Source organism: Myotis yumanensis, unplaced genomic scaffold (assembly GCF_028538775.1).
Source record: "Myotis yumanensis isolate MYYU_CA2020_CCGP unplaced genomic scaffold, mMyoYum1.0.hap1 SCAF_9, whole genome shotgun sequence".
NCBI classification, from domain to species: Eukaryota; Metazoa; Chordata; class Mammalia; order Chiroptera; family Vespertilionidae; genus Myotis; species Myotis yumanensis.
The window spans coordinates 29,829,463-29,853,647 of record NW_027223760.1 but is presented as its reverse complement, the minus strand read 5'-3'; the positions used below and the strand labels follow the sequence as shown (position 1 = coordinate 29,853,647).

General features: G+C 44.6%; 1 protein-coding gene across 2 annotated transcripts in view; it reads left to right on the top strand.

Moving 5' to 3' along the window:
- CREB3L2 (cAMP responsive element binding protein 3 like 2) overlaps positions 1-24,185 on the top strand; it is a 110,758-nt gene that overhangs the window by 72,427 nt on the left and 14,146 nt on the right. For both annotated transcript variants that reach the window (XM_070423980.1, XM_070423981.1), the window contains exons 3-8: positions 9,038-9,213; positions 10,392-10,479; positions 14,384-14,568; positions 15,545-15,691; positions 16,556-16,614; positions 18,247-18,315. In XM_070423980.1, coding sequence (XP_070280081.1) covers positions 9,038-9,213; positions 10,392-10,479; positions 14,384-14,568; positions 15,545-15,691; positions 16,556-16,614; positions 18,247-18,315 — 724 coding nt within the window. The remainder of the gene's footprint in view (positions 1-9,037; positions 9,214-10,391; positions 10,480-14,383; positions 14,569-15,544; positions 15,692-16,555; positions 16,615-18,246; positions 18,316-24,185) is intronic.

Below are 24,185 nucleotides of genomic sequence, written 5' to 3'. Positions count from 1 at the left end.
GCTCGCTATGACGTGCACTGACCACCAGGGAGCGGCGTGGAACAAATGAAGGCCCTGGCCGGCAGCAGCTAGGGACCCTACTCGTGCATGAATTTCATGCACTGGGCCTCTAGTTCTTTTATAATTGCTTCTAAGCCTGAAGCAAAGTGATAAGATAAAGTTTGAGTAGAGACTCCAAGTTGATTAGGATTTTCCTCTTTCTTTTTCTCCTTCTTCTTCCCCTTTCCCCTCTGTTTTTCTCCCACTCTAGCCATTCTTTCTTTCCTTTCTTCCTTCGTTGCTCTTTCTCTGCTAACTCTCCCTTCTTCCTCTCCCTCCCTCCTTGAACCCCAAGCCAATTATACAGGGCATTATATATATGAGATGTCCATACCCTACTATCCTATCATGGACACCAGATGGACTGTAGACCCCTAAAATTGTATACAAAAATTTGGGCTATCAACATGTGTCAGTTTTTCTGTTGAGAACATATTATAACTTTATTTTTAGATTTCAAAAAAGTCTGTGAACAAACAAACAAAAAAAAGCTGGGAAACACTGGTCTAAGATTACATAGGAGTCATCTGTCTTCAGAGCTAAATTTGTAGACTTTTCTGAAACACTCGAGCTAAAGAACTTCATGTGGTTCAGCAACCACAGGAGCCAGTCCTAGGAATGTCGGCTCGGCCTTCAAAAATACCAGAAAGACACCCTACATCCAGCCCAATCCTTTTTCCCTGTGATTATGGCTGTTAACCAGATGCTAGGCAGGGTTTTCTGTTTGGGGGGAAAAAAAGGAAGTTATAAAGAGATAAGCAGAAACATCCAAGTAAAATGTAAAATGGCTGTGGCTATGTCTATGCTTTGCTTGTGGAATACAAGCTGATATTTGAATGACCAAGTCTTGCGTCTCACCACGAGTTACTCTATCTTACTCATGTTTCTTTGTAATTAAATAGGGAGGCTAGGTATTCATTTGCTTTGCTCCTTAATTGCAGTCTTCTTTCTAAGGAGAAAACTTAGCAGTGCTGGACTAAGGCTGTTTGGAGAGAACTAGATATGGTCCCTGTCCTCCCAGATGATACAAGAACAAAGTTAGAAAATATATGAAAAATCAACAGACTCAGCATAACATATACTAATACAGAAGTGGTCTAGTACAGTATTTGTACCATGCACAAGTCAAGGTAACTTTATTTGGGTGGGATAAGGGACTGTAACTGTGGCTGTTTCAAGTCTAGAGAGGTGGGATCAGGGACATAAATAATCACTGTTTTCCTTCTGATTAAGCTAGTCAGGTTTCTAGCAGGGGCTACGGGTGATGGGGTAGCTGGCGTAGTATAGATAAACTAAATTTATGGAGCTGTTTTGACATGTGGGAATGAAAACAGACTACTGTGCGCTATAGATGAGCAATGCTGCTGGTATGAGGTAGCCTGGGGGAAATGGGACTGCCTGCTGGAGGCAGTGAGTGACTCAATGTTGGTTGGGCAACAAGGCCTTAGGAAAGTGGGATGGAGGTTTCGGGAGACTAGAAAAGAATGTCTCCTGGCTGATGATGGCAGAGCAGGGGAAGTGTACATGGCTGTAGTAATGCCAGGGAAAATGGGAAGGTGCATAGTATGCGTGACAAAGAAAACAGTGGGTTTTGAAATGTTTAAATGAAACCCGGGGCAGAATGTGCACACGATAGAGTATGCTGAGGACGGGGTAGAGGTGAGTCATAATGACGTAGGTTTCCAGTCTGCAGCGTTGGGGATGCTTGATGTTGAAATGTCCCAAGGAAGTGGGACCCAAGGGACAGTCACAGAGGAGTGATGAAGAGCTGTGTCTTCATCGTGTTTAGTTTGGGCCACTGACAAGAGCATTAGTAGGAGCCATCTTAATTAGAGGGGGTAGATTCACGTGCAGGGGTTGGGGAGTGGTGGGGAGATGTGCAGGTCCTTTGTTTACAGAGAGTACTGGGTCCTCTGACACGGATTGGCCGAAGAAAGAACCTGTTGGGTTGAACAGCCCAGGCTTGTGATATATGCTCTTTGGTTATCCATCGCCATTTTGGCATTGCCTTTTATTTCCTTTTTCCAACAGGTAAAAAGGATAATAATGCTTCTCCTTTAAAAAAAAAAAAAAAAGTGAAATGACTTCTTTGTCTGCCTAGTCATTGCAATGCTAGACTAGTATAAGAAAGCAATGTTTTCATCTATCTCACAATTAAAATTACTTTGGAAATTTATGAGTGAGAGTCATAACTTCAGAAATAAAAAAAATGTTTATTGCTAAATAAATCTTTGAAGTCAATCCTCTGCCCCACAGATATTTAATTCATATTCTAACCACTGTATCCTGCAGGAGGACCTGAGGTGCTAAAAGCAGAGCATTGTCAGAATATAGCGGTTCATCTCCAGAGTTAAATTGCCTGGATTTGAATCTGGGCTCTGCCTCTTACGAATGGTGAGATCTTGGGCAAGTTGCTTAACTCTTGTGCCTCGCTTTTCTAATCTTTAAAATGGGAATAATAACACTTACCTCATACTGTTGTGGTAGAGATTAATAATTAATAGTTAATAACATGTATTAAGTAAGCATTTAGAAGAGTGACTGGCAATTAGTAAGCACTAAATAAATGTTAGATATCATTATTATTATTTATGTAAATTACTGCATAATTAAATACATAATTTACCAACTGGCCATGATATGAATGACTGGAGTAAGGCAAGGAGGTGCTGTATACCCAAGCAAGAAAGAACAGTGAGGGAGGTATCCGAGAGAAATTACTAGTATACTGGATAGTTATCTAATATAGCGATTTCCAACTGGTCTGCCGCGAGACTTTTTAAAACATGCAGTACTCGACTATTTAGTCAGGGGCACTGACCTCTTTTCCCTTAGATTGTCAAATAAAAAATGACAGCAGCCGACACAATAGCTGTCCGGTGTGAATAACTAAAAATTGTACCTATATTTTTTGTCAGATCAGCAAAAAATATGTTTTGTTATGCTGCAGAATTTTAGTAATTCGTTTATGTGTGCCATGAGAGGAAAAAGGTTGAAAATCGCTGGTCTAATACATGGAAATATTTAGAATGGGGCTGGGCATAGTGAGCACTCAGAATGTTTTAGCAATTACTGGGTTATCTTAACCTGGAGTTTTTCACCTTGTGGAGATTAGATTAGAAATCTATATAAACTAAGGTAAGCAACATCAAAAGGACCAATATTTCACCTTTTGTAATGGCTAATTATGGGCTCAAGATAACATTAGTGGAAGAATAATCACTCTTGGTTACAGCTGTATTTAACCATTGACACCTTCCTGAAAAGCAGTATACTAGAGAGGCCAGAGCACAGGCTGTGCATGTGGTGTGCCTTAGTGTGAATCCAGGTCTGCCATGTACCAGCTGCATAACTTTGGGTGAGTTATTTAATCTCTTCGTTGTCTGTAAAGTGGGGGTAGTAGTAGCACCTGCTTTACACCGCTACTCTTAGGATCAAATGAATTAAAATATGTAAAGCACTTAGGACAATATTTAGCACCTAGTAAATACTCACAGTTAAGTGTTTACTATTTTTACACTGTCCTGCCACTCATGGCTGAAGGTTATTTCATTGTTAAGTCACCCAGGGAGGGCACTACGGGCAGACAGGCCTCTAACTTCCATTTGAACGTGTAGTTGGTTGTAGTTTCGTATGATTCCGACATATCCCACTGAATGCTTGCCCTCTTCCAGCCTCTAGAACCCAGCCTTACCGTTTTTCCTTGACGAGATTTTTACATCAAAAACTGATCAAGATTTGCTAACTCCTTTGAAAAATTTCAAAGAGCAAACAGTTATCAAATGCTGAGGCATATTTGTTTAATTTATAAAAAGTTTCTTTTCACTTTAGACATGTTATGTAATTAGCAAATGGATATATCTTATAAGTGGTACTTGTCACATGTGATTTCTCTTTTTTAGAATACACACACACTATTCGTATACACATATGTATATGCACGCACATGTATATACACGTATATACACATAATAACATACATATATAGTATAACATTTATACATATACCATGCGCTCCTAATTTAGAGTTGCATCTTTTCTTTCCCTCTCCCCAGGAATCAGTATCTATCCAATGCAATTATTTATGCAGAACACATGGAAATGATTGAGGACCTGCATTTTGGTGTTGCCTCCACATTGGCTTAGATTTCACGTCTTCTTCAGCTCCTCTACTCACCCTGCTGTGTGAATGCCCCTGGCGTCCACCCCCACGGCTCACGCTGCTCCATTTTGTCCTTGGTTGTGGAGGACTTGCTCATCATCATGTGACAGTGGCTTGTTTTTATTTTCTTGCTGATAGCTGAGTGGTGATGCTGAGGAAATGTGCCAGCCGAGTCTGACCTCTGACAGGAAGCTGTTTAAATGAAATCAGAAGACAGGCAGGGCTTCTTCTTACTCCCCACTGTGTGCACTGCTGACCTTATTGGGTGATATTCTCCTTCTGCAATGAAACTTAGAAGGCGTGTAAACACAATTTAGAGGAAACATTTTTAACTCAATATCTGAGCTTCAAGCTTTAGAAATTAGAGGGTGTAGCATATGTGTTGACACTTGCTTTTGTAGTTTAGCCAATAACCCAAATGTCTAAGGATAATTTCAGTTCTAAGCCATGGTGGTCTTGCTGATCTTTTTTGCCAATGAAATAAAAATATGAAAATAAGGTCGGGTGGAAACTTATAATACATGTTCTACTCATTCCCTTTTACTCTATCCTTTGTTAACCTCATACCTCATAGGTTACATTTGTCATGTTGTTTTCTATGATTTGATATTTATTTCCACTGAGGGACAGAGTACAAGCCAACACCCAGTAAGTAGTTCAGAATGAAAGCCCTTTTCTCCAATTCCAACTGCCACTGGAATGCTGAGGGATTTAGATGAGGCATACTTATTTAATTCACAAAAAGTTTGTTCTCACCAGGTTTTTTACTGGCTGATTTTCTTCTCATTTATTCTGTGACATAACTGGTAGGCCTAATGAGTCCGTCGAAAAATATGAGTTGATATGGTTCACAATTGATGGTTTAGAGGAATTATTATGGAAATGAGGTATAGTTATTTGGTTGCAATAGGTTCTGATGAAATGATTTAATTTCTTGAATATATATTCAATTATATTCTATCAGCCAGCTATGTTACTTCATAATAAAATATGCAAAACTTATTAGCTTTAACGGCAATCATTTATTATTACAGCTCACGTGTCTGAGCCTTGGCTGGAGGCTGGCTGATTTGGTGGGGGCTAAAGGGGAGGGCAGCTGAGTGATTTTGCTGGATGCACTCACATGTCTAACGCCAGCTGAGAGAGTTGGCTAATTTTAGCCAGGCTTATTTGGGGGTAACTCTCTTTTGTGTGTCTGTCATCCTCCTGGGATCAATAGATTGTTCTGACACATCCTTCTCATATGATGGCAAAAGTACAAGTGTGTAACTCCAGCTGTGCAAATGCATCTGTTGTTATTTTGTTGTTGTTGTTGTTAATCCTTATCTGAGGATATTTTTTTCCATTGATTTTTGGAGAGAGTGGGAGAAAGGGAGGGAAGGGGAGCGACAGAGAGAGAGAGGGAAACCATCAATGTGAGAGAGACACATCAATTGGTTGCCTTCTGCACATGCCCCAGTGGGGCCGGGGATCGAACTTGCAACCCAGGTACAGCCTGTTGACCAGGAATGACCCTTGGGCGGGTGGGCTGATACTCTATCCACTGAGACACACTGGCGAGGGCTGTAAATGCATTTTAAGACTCCACTTGTGTTAGGAAGCTAACATCCCATTGGCCAAATCAAATTGCATGGCCAGTCCCAAGATGGGTACTAGTCCACAGTAGGAGGGTACTACAAAATACATGGCAAAGGACACGAATAGCTGGAGGATTGAAGAACTGGAACCAGTATTGCAATTTATTCCATATATATTGAGGTACTCATTGACTCTTGTTAATTCAAAGGATGCTGAATGGACCTTGAGCCACTGGAGCTTCTATCTAATAATTACCATCCTAAGGCATAAAGTAGTGCAGGAAGAAGCAGGCCATCCCCATGTGTGAGCATCCACATACAATGTATACTCAGTACAGGCAATTTAGAAAGAGCATAAAATTTAAAAACAAAAATGTCACATGTGTTCTGAATTATTCTCCAGAGATACGCTTTCGGCATATTTCCTTTAGTCTTTTTTTTCTATTACTTTCTTCATTAATAGTATACAAATTAATATCCAGGTTTGTTTCTTAATATTTTATCACAAATCTTTGCCGTGTTATTAAAAAGGTTTGATATATGTAATGTTAATGGATATATAAATATTCTATTGTATGGGTACGCCATAATTTGTTAACCTTGCCCTTGCTCTTCAATGTTTTGGTTATTTTCAGTGATTTGTGATTAAAAATAATGCTGTCATGAGCCAATTTGTGCACAAATATTTGTCTGCGTGTTTAGCTGTTTCCTTAATGGCAAGGATATTGGTTGGGTGTGCAGAGATCTGGGTCCCGCATAATTTGCACTGTGCTTGCATGTCAGTTTCCTCACCTGGACAATGATATATTTGCACTTGATGGTCATAAACTTCTAACTCAAAAAGTATCTTTCAAGTAGAGGCCGAAATTACTCTATCAGAGTGGAGGAATGAAGGCAATGCCAGCTGTTTGTCCTCTAAAAAGCTCAGGGGAGGAGAGGCAGCTTCCTCGGCTTCTCCCTGGAGAGAGAGTTCAGTTGTGTTTGAGAAAGTTTTGTTTTATAATTCAAGTATCATGATTTGTCCTTCAGTCCCGTCTCTGATAGAGCAGTGACTTTATATGGATAAATTTCTTTTAAAACGGGGGAACAGGACACTGAACATTGAGAATGTAAACTATCTTGACCTATTTTATAAATGTGTGCCCTTTGAGAATGGCTTAGTGAGATTGGAGGAACCAATTTCATTACCTGTCTTCATTTTGTCATAACTCTGTATTTGCTTTTTGTGTTTATTTTTTGCCTTTTCGTTTGTTTGACTTGTGCCTTAAGTTTTATCACCGTCATCATAACTTCATGGCCAGGGGATCTGGCCTTGCCATACAATTTCCTGGTAATTGCCTGAGGCCTTTTTCTCAGGGATGTCACCTGACCGTTAATTTTAATAAACACGGAGGCTATATATTTCATCATCCTGTCTCTTTCAGCTAAATATTGCTCATTGTGGGCAGAGGAGACATCCACATGCCATTGCTGAATGGAGAACGTGTGATCTCTGCTCTCTCTCCGTCTCTCCCACCCTCCCCCACATCTGCCTTCACTGTCTCTTTCTTGCAGGTGACAGTCTTCTCCTTCCTAAGCTCCTTTTGGGAGAGGCATTGGAGTCTTCTCTTGGCTCCTCATGCAGCTGCTTCTCTGAGCTGAGCTGGGCGCCCATCTGGCCAGCAGAAATCTGTGTCAAGTACAGTGTGGTCTCCCTCCTCAGGCTGCCATCAAAGGCCCTTTGTTCCCTCCCCTCACCTCCCCTCCCCCTCTGCCAGGATGTGGCGCTCACCCCAGAAAAAGATGGAAACTCTCCATCACTCCACCACACTGAGCAGCATTCTAGAACTAGCCCTGAAAGCAAAACATCTTCTTGCCCGTCTTCATTTTACTTCAGCAACCAAATGGGGGCTGGGATAATTAAGTCAATTGTAATTTGGCTTTAGGGGGCAGATCATTTTCCTTTGTGAATGGGAATCTCACTCTTTCCTGTGTTGGAAGGAAGTTGCTTATGAAATACCATTTATTATTTGTAAACTTTAGTTTTTAGCTTCGGTGCCCGCGCTTCCCACCCCTGGCAGTAGTGGGTGATTTCCTTGTGCTTTTTCATGAGAAAACTTGAGTCCAGTTCTTGAGTGTAAAATCATTTCATAATACGAATAACTGCTTCCCTGAACAGTCATGACTCACCAAGCATGTTGTGTGAGTGTTTAAATTATCTTCATGAAGCCTGGGAGCCTATCTCTGTTTATTTTCTCCTCATTTTAGTAAAACTGGGATTAGGTAAGGAATGCTGATTCTGGAGAACCCCTCACTTGTTTTTTCTTGTTCTGCGCCTGTTTGCAATCTCCTCGTCTTTCCTTTCCTGCTCTCCTTCCTGCTCTTCCAGGGCTGTGCTGAGGCGGTATGTCTGAAACACGGTGCTGTGTGGTGTCCTGGGAAAGTGTGGGGTAAGTGGTAGAGGAGCTTCTGTCTGCTCTGTTGTGTTGCTTTGTTGCTACCTCCAGGCCTTGTCATGATCACGAAAGCCAGTAGCAAACCAAGACTCAAGACTCGCCAAGACTCAACCCTTTTGTCTGGATGCGTATGTAGTCCGTTTCGGCAAGGGCCAGGCATTGGTGACTAACTCTGCTTTCCCAGAGGGCTAGTAAAGTTCTGGACGTCTAAGTCTGGTTTAAAGCATACGTGGGGTTGTGGGAAAACAAAAGACTGAGAGTGAGAAGAAAAAAAAAAAAGAAAAAAGAAGAAAACAAATAACTGTCCATTGGGAGAAGGCTAGAGATACCTCCTAACCATTGTCTGCAGTCCTCTCTCCTGAGACCCTGGTGGCCAACCACTTGTCTCTTTTTATTATTATTTTTAAATGTGCTTATTTATTTATTTTTAAATAGATAACACATTAACTTGGTTTGAAAACCAAAAAGTATAAAACATGACACATTGTAATTCTCCCTCCTATTCTCTTTCCCATCCTCCCAGCTTCCTTCCTGTCTGTACAGGAAGCCAAGGTTCTTTCTTTTTCATGGACCCTCCTAGAGTTTCCTTAGCGAATGACGCTCACATGAATGCAAGTATGGTTTCTTACTTTGCCATTGGTTCTTCTATCCATGTCTCACACCCTCATTATATTTCCTTTTATTCTACTCTCAATCATTCTTTGTTGGAGCCTTTTTTTTTTTTTTTTTTTTTTTTTTGAGGAGAAAGATGAGAGTGGTCCTTTGTTTTACTTATGCCTGATGCCCGGAGCCAGTTCACAGGTGTGCTTGTCTTTTTCCCACAGATGAAGTGGAGAATGAGAAATGGTACCTGTCTACCGAATTTCCTTCAACCACCATCAAGACCGAGCCAATTACGGAGGAGTCACCCCCAGGACTTGTTCCCTCTGTCACTCTGACCATCACAGCCATCTCCACCCCGTTTGAAAAGGAGGAACCTCCTCTGGAAATGAATACTGGGGTACTCTCAATTGTCTTCCATATAAACAAATGAGATCAAAAGACCTAGCTTCTCATTCTCTAATAAGGCATTTCATCTGTTTGCAGCTAGTGGCTGTATATGTCTAAGGATAGCTAACTATGTATGTATGTATGTCTGTATGTATGTATCAAGGATATGTTGGTTTGGTGTCAGCATTGATTATATAATTTCCTTTAAAGGCATTGTCCAGAAAAATTGGTAGCAAGTGTGATTTATTTTTTCTGTGATTGCTCTTACAAAATAAACCAACAGCTGGATATCCATGGTAAATAAAGGAAATCCTCCATGTATTGATTTTTAAGGCAGTGGAAAGGTCCCGGTTAAGATGGTGGGGTGATTCATGGCTTACAGAGCCACGGCAATCGGGAATGCTAGTGCCTGTGCTATATTTTACTTTCCTACTGAAATCCTGAGTTGCAATGGCTCAATTCTTGGATCACACACCTACCAATTCTTATTGTGTTGCCCATGGAAAACATAAGAAATTGGGAATTTCTTCCTTGCTCAATTCCATGCCGACAGCAGGTAGAATTTCACCTTCTCTCTGGGTATTTCCAGTGTCTGCCAATAGACCAGAATCATAACTTGCTCAGTAGCTACCTGAGTCTCTTCACTGGATGGGGCTCCTGGCTATTAGAGGAGTTGGTTTTAAGTAGCTAGAAAGGTCAGGGTCATGGCCTTGCTCCCTGTGCATGAACCAGATACCTTTTCTCTTTTTCCTACCGAATAGTTCATGGGTAGATATCGCCAGTCATCAGGCAGCCTGGAGAGAATGAATGAGGGTGGTTCACCCAGTGCTTACTCTGCACAAACTGGTGCAGGCCTGTGGCTCGTTAAACATTTCTGACTATTTTGTGATAAGATGCATTTCTATTCCCATAAAAACAGTAGAAAAAGGACTAGTAAGTGAGCCCTGGGCTTTTAATTTGAAGATTCTGCGGGTTCCATCTGCTGGAATGCCAGGTTTGGCAGTGAGAGAGGGGTTAAGGCTAAACCAGCTCCTTGGCAAAATCGCCTGTGTTCAGCCGGGCCTCAGCCGGCTCCGGCGATGCGGGGCTGCCCCTCAGAGAAAGACACAGATGACAAATAGCTCCCTGGGGTGTTTCATTGAGGTTGTTACTGGTTTTTAAAAACTGTGTTTGAAATTCTTCCTTTAGGTTGATTCCTCGTGCCAGACAGTCATCCCTAAGATTAAGCTGGAGCCTCACGAAGTGGATCAGTTCCTAAACTTCTCTCCCAAAGAAGGTCTGTCTCCTCTCCCGGGCCCCTTCAGTTTGGTGTAGGTCGGAAGAGAAAGGCAGTGTGGGAGAAGTGCTGGGGTCAGTCGGTCCCAAAGCCATAGCTTGCTTCATGAACTAGCTCTGTTCTTAAAAACCTTGATTCTAAATACACATTTTGAAAGCGGCATTTTATTTTTTCGTATATGTACAGACTTCATTTCCCCCTAAATCTTTTACGGGACTTGGACTCCTAGCCAGGGTGACTTTTCAAAACCTCTCTAGCCTGCTGTGACTCCGACGGAGAGGAACAAGAACACAGGGGCCTCCTGCCGTCCTGGTGGGACCCTGTGCACACAGCCTCCTCCCGTGGGGAGTGGTGACCCACAGAGACCAAGAAGCAGAGCAGTTCTCATGGACACACAGTCCTCCCTCATTCCACCAGAAATTAAGTTAGGATTTGATTGGGACCATTTAATCAGGGTAATAATGTGTTTGCCTTTATTATCAATTTAAAAAAAAGATTAGATTTTAAAGCGTAATAATGTTGACTAGAGTCCATATTGAGACAGTATTTCTTTGCACCGGGTGATATACATTTGTGCCTTTCAGCTTTAGATTCGGCTGTAGTTTTCTTCATTTTTATGATTCCGGTTATTATTATCAGATACATGTCGCTGTTTTCATTTCTGTTGCAGTTTGCTTCAGAAAGCGTGGTAACTACTAGCGCGTCCCAGGGTGGCCTCGGAATCCGGGTCACTGGAGGAGAGGTGTCTTGAGAGTAAATAGCAGCCCTTCCTCGTTAGCCTGACAAACAGATCAGGAAATCCAATATCCTTGAAGGCCTCTGAGCTTCTAGGCAGAGCCGCTGATGTCCCAGCCCCTTTAGTAACCTAGGAGCTGCATTTCAAATGGTATTTAGAAATCTGAGACTAAGGCACCTGTGGCCAAGTCTACTAGTAACTCTTCATGGGTAGGAAAGAGGGAATTCAAATTTGCTGCACTTTTCCTGTCTTGTTTTGTTTGTGGGGCACTCTCTGTTTAGAAAGGAGAAAAGTATTAGAATAATTTGGGCTGTGCCAAGTAAAAGGGACAGTTAGCACTAGGAACTCCTGGCTAGTCCCCCAGAATGTCATACACAGCCCCAAGTCTGCTTGGTTTTTGTTGTTGTTTGTTTACAAGCACTTTACAGTGCTTTTTTAGAAGCATTATTGAAAAGTAAACAGGCATATTTTACATTTTGAGTTTATTTTGAGTAAAGTTGATCGGAACCGGCAGCACCAACCTGGAAGCGGTTAGAAGTGCTCCACCAACGAGGTGGGGAGAGATGCACAAGGAAGGGGCAGAGCAAAGGGAGCAGGTTCCGGCTGGCTGGAGCGTAAAGCCTCGTTGGCTGTTTGTGGTGGGCGTCCTTAGGTTTCAGTTTGGTAACCTTGAAGCATTTGAAGGCTTGGCTCGGGGTTGCTTACGTAGGCCGTAGGCCGCCACAGCACTGGAGGCCCCTTGGAATCATGGCCTCCTTGTTGAGTTCATTTAACACCATCGAGTGCCATAGGTTTTCAAGGCGTTGGGGAAACCCTGGCAACACACTCAGGACTCGTTTCTAGGTAAGCACATAGCTAAGGTGCATACCTACCCTCCTTAGCTGCCTGGAACTGTTGGCAGGGGAGTTGGCAACAGAGGTATATAGGCTTGTTCTAAAACAGTGATGGCGAACCTTTTGAGCTCAGCGTGTCCGCGTTTTGAAAAACCCTAACTTAACTCTGGTGCCGTGTCACATATAGAAATTTTTTGATATTTGCAACCATAGTAAAACAAAGATTTATATTTTTGATATTTATTTTATATATTTAAATGCCATTTAACAAAGAAAAATCAACCAAAAAAATGAGTTCGCATGTCACCTCTGACACGCGTGTCATAGGTTCGCCATCACTGTTCTAGAATATTCTTTAGCTCTAAGCCTATAGACACTAAAAAGCCCAGGGAGCTCTTTGGCAGAGAAAAGGGGAAGCATCTAGCAAAAAAGTAGCGTGTTAGAAAAAGAAAAGAAGGGTTAGAATGAGAGAGAATGAGAGGGAAAAAAAATGTGGGCTGTGAATGGAGATGAGACCCCGTGGCCAAAAGGGGTGGCTGAGTGGGCCCTGGCTTATCGCCTCCCCCTCAGACATTCAGGCATTTCAGTGGGAGAGAGAGCCGCCTGGCTGCTGCTTGTCACCCCAAAGGCAGCTCTGGCTGGGGCCGTCTTTCTTAGGCCCTTTCCATCGACAGTGCATCAGACCTTCTCTGTCTGAAGAGGGGAAGGCTCAGGCCTTCCCATGGCCCTGTTGATGTAAGAAATGTCCAAACTGTAAAGGATTTTTGTAAGTTGTTTTTTTTTTTTTTTGAGCCAAATTGACAACAACTGCCAGGAAGGAAATCTCAACAGATTGAGAAAATGCTCCAGAGAACTGCACCTTATTTTATACATTAGAATCAAAGGAGGAGGCGGAAGGAGGGTTACATGAAATCCACTGCTGGTAGAATAAGGCAGTGGGAAAAAGCAGAGTGGGGGAATCTCTGGGGTTTGATCAAAGGCAAAGCGGAGGAACTCACTCACATTGGTGGGTACAGGATGGTTAATAATTAACGTATGTGGGGAACAGGATAGCACTGAGGGTTCTGTGGTCTTGGCTCCGGTGTGGGTGGTTGAGCCCTCAAGGCGTAAGCAAAGGAGATTACGCTGACATTTCAAAGATATGTTATCCGAGCTGCATAAGAACAGTGGGCAGAGCTCCCTTAAGATAAAGATTGACCTTTGCTAAGGAAGCTGGAGGCCTGGGAGGTGAAGACGTACCAGGCCCGCCCAGGCAGGAATTTACCATCAGACCATCCTGGGCGGTTACTTTTGGCCACTGGGCTGGGCGGGCCTGCCATGTGGTCCCCGAGCTGGCAGGTTTATTGCACGTCCCCTTGTTGTCTACAACCCCTGGCAGTCCTCTGGCCAAGCCAGCCTCAGTGTGTGTGAGGCACCGTGCGGGGTTCAGAGCCCCTGTGCTAGGGACTGTGGTGGCCCCCTCCTGGGTGTGAGGTGACAGGCTGACCAAGGTGCGTCCCTTGGCTCCATAACCGAGGCTGGCTCTCAAGGTATTTCAGCACAGCGGGAAGGTCCACCGTTCAGACAAAGGAGGGAGACCCCCTCAGGTTGAACTGAGAGTGGATTCTCTCTTCCCGAACCCATCCATCCGCTGAGCGAGTGATACTGACCCAGGCTCCCGGGTCCCAGGAGGGTGCGTGTGCCTCCTTGAAGACGGGCAAAGGATGGACTCAAAGACGGGGGACTTTACAGGAGAAAGCCCCCCGCCCCCATTTGTTTTCAGTGCCTACCTATCTGTCCACAGATGGATTTAGTACTTTCTAATGAAGAGTGCCTGGCATCTCACCTGCAGGCCTACTGTGCACACTCCTCCGGAGACAAATGAGCTTTCCTCACATCCTCATGGGCTCCCAGGGTTTTGTTTTTGTTTTTTAGAGATTATAATACATTTATAAGGTTTACAAATCCAACTATAGAAATGATACAAAATTAATACAGTGAAAAATCATGCCAGCACTTTCCTCATCCCTGCATCATTCGATTAGTTTCTTCTCTATTTTCCAGCGTTTCTTTATGTAGATACAGCAAATAGAACTCTGTATTCTCTTTTCTCCCTTTTCATATGAAAGGAGGGCTGCTTTATATACTCTCTGCACCTTGGTTCCCCGCCCCCCCCCCCCCCCCCCAGCCCCCTTTAACAATTCATCTTGGAGATGTTTCTGCATCAACTCGTGCAGATCCTCATTGCTTTGTTCAGTCACCCCACGTCCCGCTGTGTGGATGTGCAGGTTGTTTAGCTGCCGAAAATCCTGCTTGGCTGCTGTCTGATGTGTGGAACCCGCTTCCTGTTCCTCAGCCTCCGTGGACCACCTGCACCTGCCGCCCACCCCTCCCAGCAGCCACAGCAGTGACTCAGAGGGCAGCCTGAGCCCCAACCCGCGCCTGCACCCCTTCGGCCTGCCTCAGACCCACAGCCCAGCCAGAGCGGTGCCACGGGCCCCCTCGGCCCTCTCCAGTTCCCCGCTTCTCACGGCGCCTCATGTAAGTCTTCGCCCGTCTTGGGACACGAGCTCTTTGCGTTCTGTCACCTGGCCCTTCACCCAGAGTGGCTGCCACTCGAGGCCACGTGATTATTACTCTGGCAAGGAAGTTTTAGGTCTAAAGCAGGTGATACTCTTACAGAACGCTTTTAGGAATGGCTCGTCACCTCACCTGGTGACACAGTTCTCTTCCTGTGCACGCCTCCCATTTTGTTCCTATGTTTATTTTACATGGCTATGGCATGAGGAATACAAGTGCGTTGTTTTTCTCCTCCGAATCATCTCACACATGTTTACATCCATGTAGGTGACCCTTACGACCTGCAGTAGGAAATGCCCTTGTTTTTTAAATAAGCAATCTTTGGTGAACTTAAACATCTCCCAGGGATTAAATGTTTTGGTGTCTAAAGCTTAAAAATGTAGAGTAACCTTTCCCCCCCTCTGGTACGCCTTTAAACCCAGAAACAAGTTAGAAGTCATGGCACCATTCATCCTTACAATATACAAGGGCACCGTTTTCCAAATGAAAAATAGGGGTAGATAGATCATTAACTTCTTATTGTACTGAGGAATTAATTGGTTTCCATTAATTCTTAAACATTATCATCAGTTTATTGAATTTATAATATCAAATAAAGAAATTTGAATGGAATTGGATAATTAAAAATTCTGTAAGAATTGCCTATCAACACAATTTTGAAAATTTGCATTTAGTCCCAGTAAGTTCTCTGGCCGGGAATTGAACCGTGACCTCCTGGTTCATAGGCCGATGCTCAACCCCTGAGCCACGCCAGCCTGGCTTTCTCCATTTCTGCTACGACTTCAAAGTACCTGTTCCTCACCAAGAGCAGATGGGGCAGCCTTTTCTCTCGGCTGTTTGAGAGGATGGTATACCAGCCTTCGCACCCCTCTGGAGGGCTGGCCTCAGCGTGCCCAGCTGTCCCTTTCTGACCCCCTCTGCTTCTGGGTTTGCACAGAAACTGCAGGGCTCAGGCCCACTGGTCCTCACAGAGGAGGAGAAGAGGACACTGGTCGCCGAGGGCTATCCCATCCCCACCAAGCTGCCCCTGACAAAATCAGAGGAGAAGGCCCTGAAGAAAATCCGGAGGAAAATCAAGAACAAGGTGAGCCCTTCAGATGTAGGTCCTTCCGTGAGCAAAGACCAGGAGCAGAATCGAGCCCACGTGCCTTCCCTCCCTCCCATCGCCAGCCCTCCCATCGTGGGGCCGAGGCTCAGCCTTCCCTTCCCTGGGCCAGGAGCAGCGGGAGCGTGGCCACCTCCTGCCCCTGTCTTCCTCCAGCCCCGCCCTCCATCCTCTGGGTCAGTGGACTCCCCATTCGGGCGTGCACGTGCTTGGTGCCCACGATGATTCATTCAGGGGTGGGAGGAAATCGTTAGAACATTAATGTAAATCATTTTAAAAAATCAGCCTTTCAACTGTTTTATGATGTACATGATATTTCCCTCTAGTAGGCCTGTCTGTAATTTATTTATTTATAATAAAAATTTTATTTTTCAATTACGGTTTATATGCCATAATATTTTGTATTTCAGGTGTACAGCATAGTGGTTAGACAATCACACACTTTACAAAGTGTTTCCCCCAATATTTCCAGTACCCACCTGGCACCATACATAGTTGTTACACTGTTACTGATTATATTTCCTGGGCTGTACTTTACTAGTATATCCCCACGACCCATCTGTACTGGTCAATTACTTCACCTATTTCACCCAGTCTGTCTATAATTTATAAATAAATATAAATACTTATGGGTGCTTACTTAATCTTTTTTTTTTTAAAGATTGTGGGGTTTTCTTTATTAAAATAATTCTGCAGACCATTGTTTTGTGTCAGAGGAGTAAGGAGTGGCCACAAAAGTGAGCAGGGCTTTCGTGGTTTCTGTGCTAATAGCTGCCTCTCTTCCTTTGACACAACTGGCTTCTGATATAACTGGAGCTTAATCCTTTCCCCCTTATACCTCAGATTTCTGCGCAGGAGAGTAGGAGAAAGAAGAAGGAGTACATGGACAGCCTGGAGAAAAAGTAGGTCCCTGCCAGACTGTTGCGTCTGTTGGGCAGTATGCACAGAGGAGGGTGTGTGTGTGTGTGTGTGCGTGCGCGTGCAGAGCTGAAGTCCCGCCCAGCTGCCAGTGTGAACTCCTTGCTTAATCAACTGGGTTTCGCCTGACACCTAGTGGTTTTCAAAGGCAAAGCTTATATAATGGCAAGAAGCAAAAGTACACTCAATCTTTTTTAAAAATTAAATTTATTGGGGTGACAAATTTAAAAATTAAATTTATTGGTTGATAAGATTATGTTTCAAGTATACAATTCAGCAACACATATCTGTATATTACATTGTGTGCCCACCACTCAAAGTCCAATCTTCTTCCATCGCCATGTGTTTAAAGCTCTCTCCCCTTTACGACCCCCCACTCCCTTCCCTCTGGGAACCACCATACTGTTGGCTGTGTCTATGGGTTTTTGTTTGTTTGTTTTTCTTGTGCTCATTTGTTGCTTTCAGTTTTATATCCCACATAGGAGTGAAGTCACATGGTTCTTTACTTTTTCTGTCGGACTTATTTCACTTAGCATGATATTCTCAGGGTCCGCTCAGGCACGTGATCTTAGGGGCATTTGGACCACATTCGTTTCCAACCAAAGATCTTCCAGTCCCTGAAGGCTTCCTTTTAAACGTGTACAGATATTCACAGTCACGCCCCCTGCAACAGCCAAAGGGAGCAGAGCTGATTCATCAGAGCCACGCCCCAGGGAAAGCAGGAGATGGAATGTCAGGTTGGCCTTGTTATTTCCTGCCCACTGTAAGTCGGGCGGCAGGCAAGAGGATTTTCACAACAACACTCGAAGGCAGCCTTTGCTCTTCTGAAAAGCCTGGGATTTCAGAAGGGCTGTTAGAAAATATGATTAAATACAATACAATGCACGCACAAGTAACACATGCACCTGCACTGGCCCTAGAAAATAGTTAACTTCAAGCTAACTTCACTTTTAGATGGGAATGGGGCCCCGGACACAGAATGAATCTTCATGTGTACCTGGGGGAAGGAGTGGCCAGTGAATCCTGGCTGGTTCTTGAGGTTTCTACTGAAAGTTAGTTTTCCTTAAGTAGTCTCATTCTGTCCCCTCATTTCTGTAGGCATCCAGAGGCAAGAAGTTTCTATGAAGATCTCTTTTTTGTCTCTTTGGGGCACGCATGCTCCAGCACCCGGATTCCTTCTCTTGAGGTCCTGTGTTCCTCTCCTCCCCTTTGGCCCTGCCCTAAGCCTCTTGGCTTCCGATGAGTCTGTCTGGCCAGGAGTACAGCTGTCAGCACCCAGACCCCATAGTCCAGAGAGAGAAGTGTGATGGGCATTGAGACCATTAGGGAAGACGTGAGAGAAAACAAGGTTGGAATACCCGAAGAGAAGTTCACGTTTTGTACCATCCAGTTCATTTTTTATTATTGAGGCACTTGTTACTAAACTCTTTCTATTTTTTTCTTCTGTCTTCTCACCCTTCTTCCCAATTCAGGTTGTCCAGGCTCTTTCCCTCACCCTCCTGGGGTAGCTGATGCTCTGTCTTCTTTCTCTGCTCCCCAGTTACCTCCACCTGAGTTCCTGGCTCAGCATTGCTCTACTGATCAAATGAATTTGCTTCTTTCTGCTCCCTGTTCAGGGTGGAGTCTTGTTCAACGGAAAATTTGGAGCTTCGGAAGAAGGTCGAGGTTCTGGAAAACACCAACAGGTAAGTGTTGCTGGAGTGAGGAGCTGGTTGAGCTGCCTAATGGAAAGTGAGAAGAAGGGGGCAGATAGATCCAGGACCAGGGCTGGAAGGATAGTGGAAGAGATCACATTGAAAGTATAGTTGTATCAGGATGCTCAGGATGGCTATCCTCTACCACACATAGAGTCAGATGTATACATGAAATGCACACGTGTACACATACATGCAATCACACACAGAGAGACACACATGTGCACGCACAAGTAACACATGCACCACGTACATTAACACAGATATCTGTGCACATACATGGGATCATATCAAATACACATGCACACATGTGCACACACCCATGCACATGTTCTTTACCTTTTCTAAAACACGTGGGACTGATGAAGACACTGATTCTGACAAGGGCTGTGATTAAGGGGTTAAGGAGAGGCGTGGAGGAGAATAGTAATAAGCTTGATTCTTCTGAAAAGGTCATCAAACTTTAGAGGTGGACAAGGAGGCACTGGCCATTTCATTGTCACCCAAATTTAGTAATAAATGGTCTTTATTAGTGGGGGGAGGGAGAAAATCAAATTTGTTTTTTAACTACTGTTTTAAAAATTAATTACCGAATTAATTAATTTCAAGCCCATTTTGAAATATAACTAAAGGACAGAATGAGTTTAATTACATTTCAAGCCCATTTTGATATATAACTAAAGGACAGAATGAGTTAATGAGTTTCTCTAGGACTCCCTGTGCCAGGAACTACTTTCAGCACTTTATAGATATTAACTCATTTAACCTTCCAACAGCCCCATAGGTGGTCCTATTACTATCATGATACAGAAGAGGTAACTCAGAAAGGCTAGGTCAGTGGTTGGCAAACTGCGGCTCGGCAAACTGCGGCTCGCAAGCCACATGCGGCTCTTTGGCCCCTTCCGTGTGGCTCTTCCACAAAACCGACTTCTGTGCATGGGCCACGAAGTTTCAATCACACTGTATGTGCGCACCCGCACATGGCATTTTGTGGAAGAGCCACACTGAAGGGGCCAAAGAGCCGCATGTGGCTCACGAGCTGCAGTTTGCCAACCACGGGGCTAGGTGATTTGCCCGTGGTCACCCAGTAAATGCTAGAGTTGCATTTGAATGCAGACAATCTGACAGTGATGTAGGAGGACCACACTGAGCTTTAGCCCTGGGTCATATGCACGAAAAGGGGCTAAAGTCTAGGTTTAAGAAATGGGCAGTCAGGGCGTTTCAAACAGAATGCGTGTTTGTGTGTGTACATTGTGTATACCTATGCTTTGAGAGTAAGGGGATTCGTTATGGAATCCTGTTGATCTTTGTTGTTATAGATCTGACAATTCAAGCAGAGAAAAATTGACTTTTAGGTAAGCAAAATGTTAATCATTTTAAGGCTTAGCATTAATGCCTTCTAACAATTTTGCAAATGCTAAAGGATCAGGTTAAATCTACGTGCCTGTCATTTGATAATAGCATCAAATCATGGTTTGTTGCTCAAACAGCAGGCTGATTAATCGTAAGTTAAAATTACCAGGAGGGGGAATAAGGGACATTGTGAACCCACTGAACTTCCCTCTGTATTTCTGGGAACGCACACACATATGGCAGAGCAGGGCAGTGGCCTCAAGTGCTCTGTAGACAGACAGCAGAAGTAACTAGCCATCACTGGCTCCGTGTGGCTCACCTTGACCCCCTGAGGCAAAGGAGATGCTCCAATACCACTTTCGTTTCGCGGTCACCATTGGCCACTAGTCTCCTGAGGTTTCATCCTTTCTTATCTCCACCCTCACTCCTGCTGGAGTGGTTCTCTGGATCTTGACCCCCCTACCAGGGTCTGTATCCAACTCTTTAGCATCAGGAGCAGGTAGGAATTCACAGGCCCGTCCTCTCCTAGCACTTCCTGTCACGGAAGCCTGGTATTCCTGAGTGGGACAAGTCCAGGCCATGAACCTGTGAAAGAGGATGAGGAATCTATTTAAGATAAAACCTTGGCGTTTGTCTGGGGCTTCGCATGTTATATCTCCTAACAGCCACACGGCGGCGGCAGAGGCACAGCACGAGCTGTGCTGCGAGCAGAGCAGTGGGTTTTTGTGATAAAGAGTCATCTCTCCTTTCCTCTCCAGGCTGACCGTAACACAACAAAACCACACGTGGCCATTGTAGAAAAAATAAGAAAATGTAGTCAATTGTTTTATTGCAGCCTTTTTACCCAAACACATATTTACGTTTTGGAATATTTTATGCATTTTATAAATTTGGAATATTTTATGCATGGATGCATTTCTATTGTACACACTCTTTTGTTAAGAAAATTTTCCATTTAACAAAATATAATGGCCATATTTTTAAATCAATGAACATATTTCTACAGAATCCTTATTCCTATCAGATTTGGTAAAGAGCTACCATCTGAGGAACATTGGCACATCTGAGTCCATGGAACAGCAACCTGAGTTTTGCCAATTGTTCTTATCTTTTTAAATAATGGCCATAGCTATGTTTATATGATATTAAATATTATATAACATGAGGTATGGGAACTTACGGCGTATTTGAGCATGGGGTCTGCATGTCTCATGTTATTCTCTGTGAGTCAGCGATGGGTTTCCTTCTGTCTTCTTTACTGTGTGGAGCCTTTCCCCAGCCATCAGTCTGCAGGGACCTCCCCTGGGAAAACCAGCCTCATGTCCATGGTCTCTGCTCTGACTTGGGACCCTCAGGAGCCTTCACTGTGACTTCCCCCACCTAGGCCCTGTGTGCTCTCCTGGCATTTCTTCTCCCCCAAGACTTACCTTTCCTGATAGACAAAACTTTTACGGTGATAACGGCTAACAACTGATTGATCTGCCATCTTCCCACAGATGATCTTGCCAGGGAGCTCCTAGGGTTGTCCTTTCTAAGTCCAGCAGCTTTCGATGTGTTTTGACTCAAGAGGTCAGGAAATGAAAGCAGAGCTGCTCTTGATGCCACAGGGATGTGGGCCTGCGTTCCCTCTGACTTCTTCCCTCTTTCCCGGCTCCCTGCCAAGGCCTCCCTTGCTCCAAGGACACCGCACAGTCTCCTGCCCTAAACCAGGCCTGAGGAGTTGGTGTTTGGGGTGTGTGGTAAGGGGAGACTTTTGGACCCTTTCCTCACATCACATCGTGTAGGTGACCCTGTGTTTGGAATAAGTACAGGGCTGGGCCTCATGAACACACACCTGTGTTTGTGTTCTGTTTATGCTTCTTGTATCATTGTCCTTTGGAGGTAGCTGGACAGAAGTAGAGGTGACTGCTGAGTGACTAGGAACCTGGGTCACCAGAAGGGGGATGGGACACCTTGGGTGCCATTGTTTCCTATGACAGGACATGGTGGGAAAGGTGAATAAGAATTTCATCACTGACCAAATTAAAGAAAAAATTACACCTCTTTCATGATACTGAAACCAGACAACCAATGGGTCTGGGCTTCCTGTCACTCTTTGAGCCAATCAGCAGAGACAGGGTTGAATCATATATGAGCGTTTATTCCAATAATGCTGGCAGGATAGGAGAGCAGCAGGTCATCCACAAAAATTTGCTCTCTACTCCCCCTCAACCCCCCCCCCCGCATAAGTCAGCTGCTTATATTGGGTAGAAGGACAAAGATTACATGGGGAAGTGGGCAAAAGGAGTAGGAATGGGTATGCAAAATGGGTGTGATGGTTACAGTTTACAGGTAATGTGGGCTGGGGGTTTGCAAAGGGCTTGGAGTTTGCAAAGGGTTGGCACCTCTGGTTTCTGCAACAAGGTTGTTAACCTTTCCATGATAATAGGCAGCTCCCTGATGTGGGGGGAGGGGCTGCAATTCCAGGTGAGCCCTCAGGTCCCGCATGCAACTCCCAGCCGGTGACATCGTGCTTTCTTAAATCAGAACCGAACACTCAGGCTTAACAGGGCATGGTTAATATTTCTTATTTTATTTCTTATAACTGATAGCTAGTCCCCAATATTCTATTTCTGCCTCTAACATTACTATTTCTGTGCTGCACCCCACAAGGGACTTTTCCATCCAGATGAAAATGAGTGCTCAGATTAGTCAGTTCTGAATCTTTCGGTTTATACCGCCCTCAGCAGCAGCCACCTCACATAGTATAGGTTTCTAGGTGAAAAGGCCCTGTTAGCTGAGCTCAGAACTGGAAGAGGATGGGGACAGAGAGGAGATGAGGTCCTCTCAACCCTCCTGCAGCCTTCCCCAGGGGCCTCTGGAGTGGAGCTGAGACGGTGTGAAAGCACCTTCGCACTTCTGCTGAGGCGATCCACTAATTGCGTGCCCTCAGGAAATGTGTGAGATGAGAGAGAATTTCCCAGGGGGCCTCCTTCCTATGCTCAATCAGGAAATGCATTTTCACTTATAAAGTGTAGGCGAGACGTGTGTGTGTCACTCCCCAGCTTTAAACTGCAGGCTCTCTGGCCCTGCCCTGGTCTCGTTCCTGAGAAATCCTGTGTTTCCCCCTTTATATTCTTCTGCACAAGTGATACACACACTCACACACCGCCTAGCCCAGTAGTTTTCGGGATTTGTGACTCAGGTTGTTCTATTCATTTTTTATTTTGCTGGGAGTCCCCCTCCTGGAGCCCTGATTTGTAGAATCACAGGAACTTGGATTTCAGTTCTATTTTAGAAATCATCTTATTTAACTTCTAATCACTTCATTTCTCAGAAGGGGAAACTGAGGCACAGTGAGGTTCAGGCCATCCAGACATTTAGAGGTAGAATGGGGTTCACTCAGCTGCTTACCTTGGTTTCTGGTCTGCTGTGCCCCTTTCCCCTTTGAGGACACTGCCCTTCCGAAGCACAGGGCCAAGTTTAGACCTGAACAAGAAGGCCTTGCTTCCGAGGACCCTGGCTCTCCTCTAGCCACACCCCTCTGCACGGGATGAGTGGTCAGCAGGACCAAGGGGATGTGTCTATCCAGAGCTCTCGCTGTACCCCTTCAGACCATACCCTGGTACCTGGGACCCTGGAATTCTCTGCTCCAAGGGTCTTAGTCCATTTCCAGGGCCTGTGTGGCTCTCTACGCAAACAAAATCTGTTCTATAAAGGGTTGACCAGGACATCAGAAGGCCATCTCCATTAAGCCAATGGGTGACTAAATGCCACTCGTTGTGAGCACTGAGTATGGAGTTTGAACCTTGGCAGTGTGTGCCTGGAATCCTGCACTGTGTATCAGCTCTGGGGTTGCATTTGGTCTGATTTACAGAAGTCATGAGATTCCTGGGCCAGAGACTCCAGCACAGCAAGCAGCATGAGCATCGATTCTCCTGGCCCCCACGTTCCATGATGAATCTGGGAAGATGCAGTGTTCTCAGTGGCTTTCCGTTCACAGCTAAGGAACCCTGAGCTTGGGGAATCCACTGCTTTTATAGCAGGCAATAAATAAGCCCGCTTTTCCACTCAGGGGGAGGCATTACCTCATCTCTCAAGGTTACCAGCTTTATAAATAACTCATGTTGTATCCCATGGAAAAGAGGGCTCAGGGCCTTGCAATCATGGCATAGTCAGTACAACATGTAGGAGCGTGAGAGACCCAAGGAAGACTATGTCTGCTGGCTGTTGTGGGGCACAGCCAGAGATGAGAAGTGGAGGGGAGCAGGCTGTAGCCAGAAGTCTTCTTCCCTTACCACTGCTTTTTGGCAAGGAACCCTGGGAGCCCAAGAATTCTAAACCTGGCCTTGGAGGGAGGTGGAAGAAGCAGGTGCTGGGGGCACCTGAAGGCAGAGTTTGCCTGGCTTGGGGTCAGTTGGATGAGAAGATGGGTGGTGTGTGGGTCTCATTTCTACCCTTTCCCCAGACCTCATGGGAACCCTGCTTGTCCTGACATATATCTCTGTTGTTGTCAGAAATAAGAATTC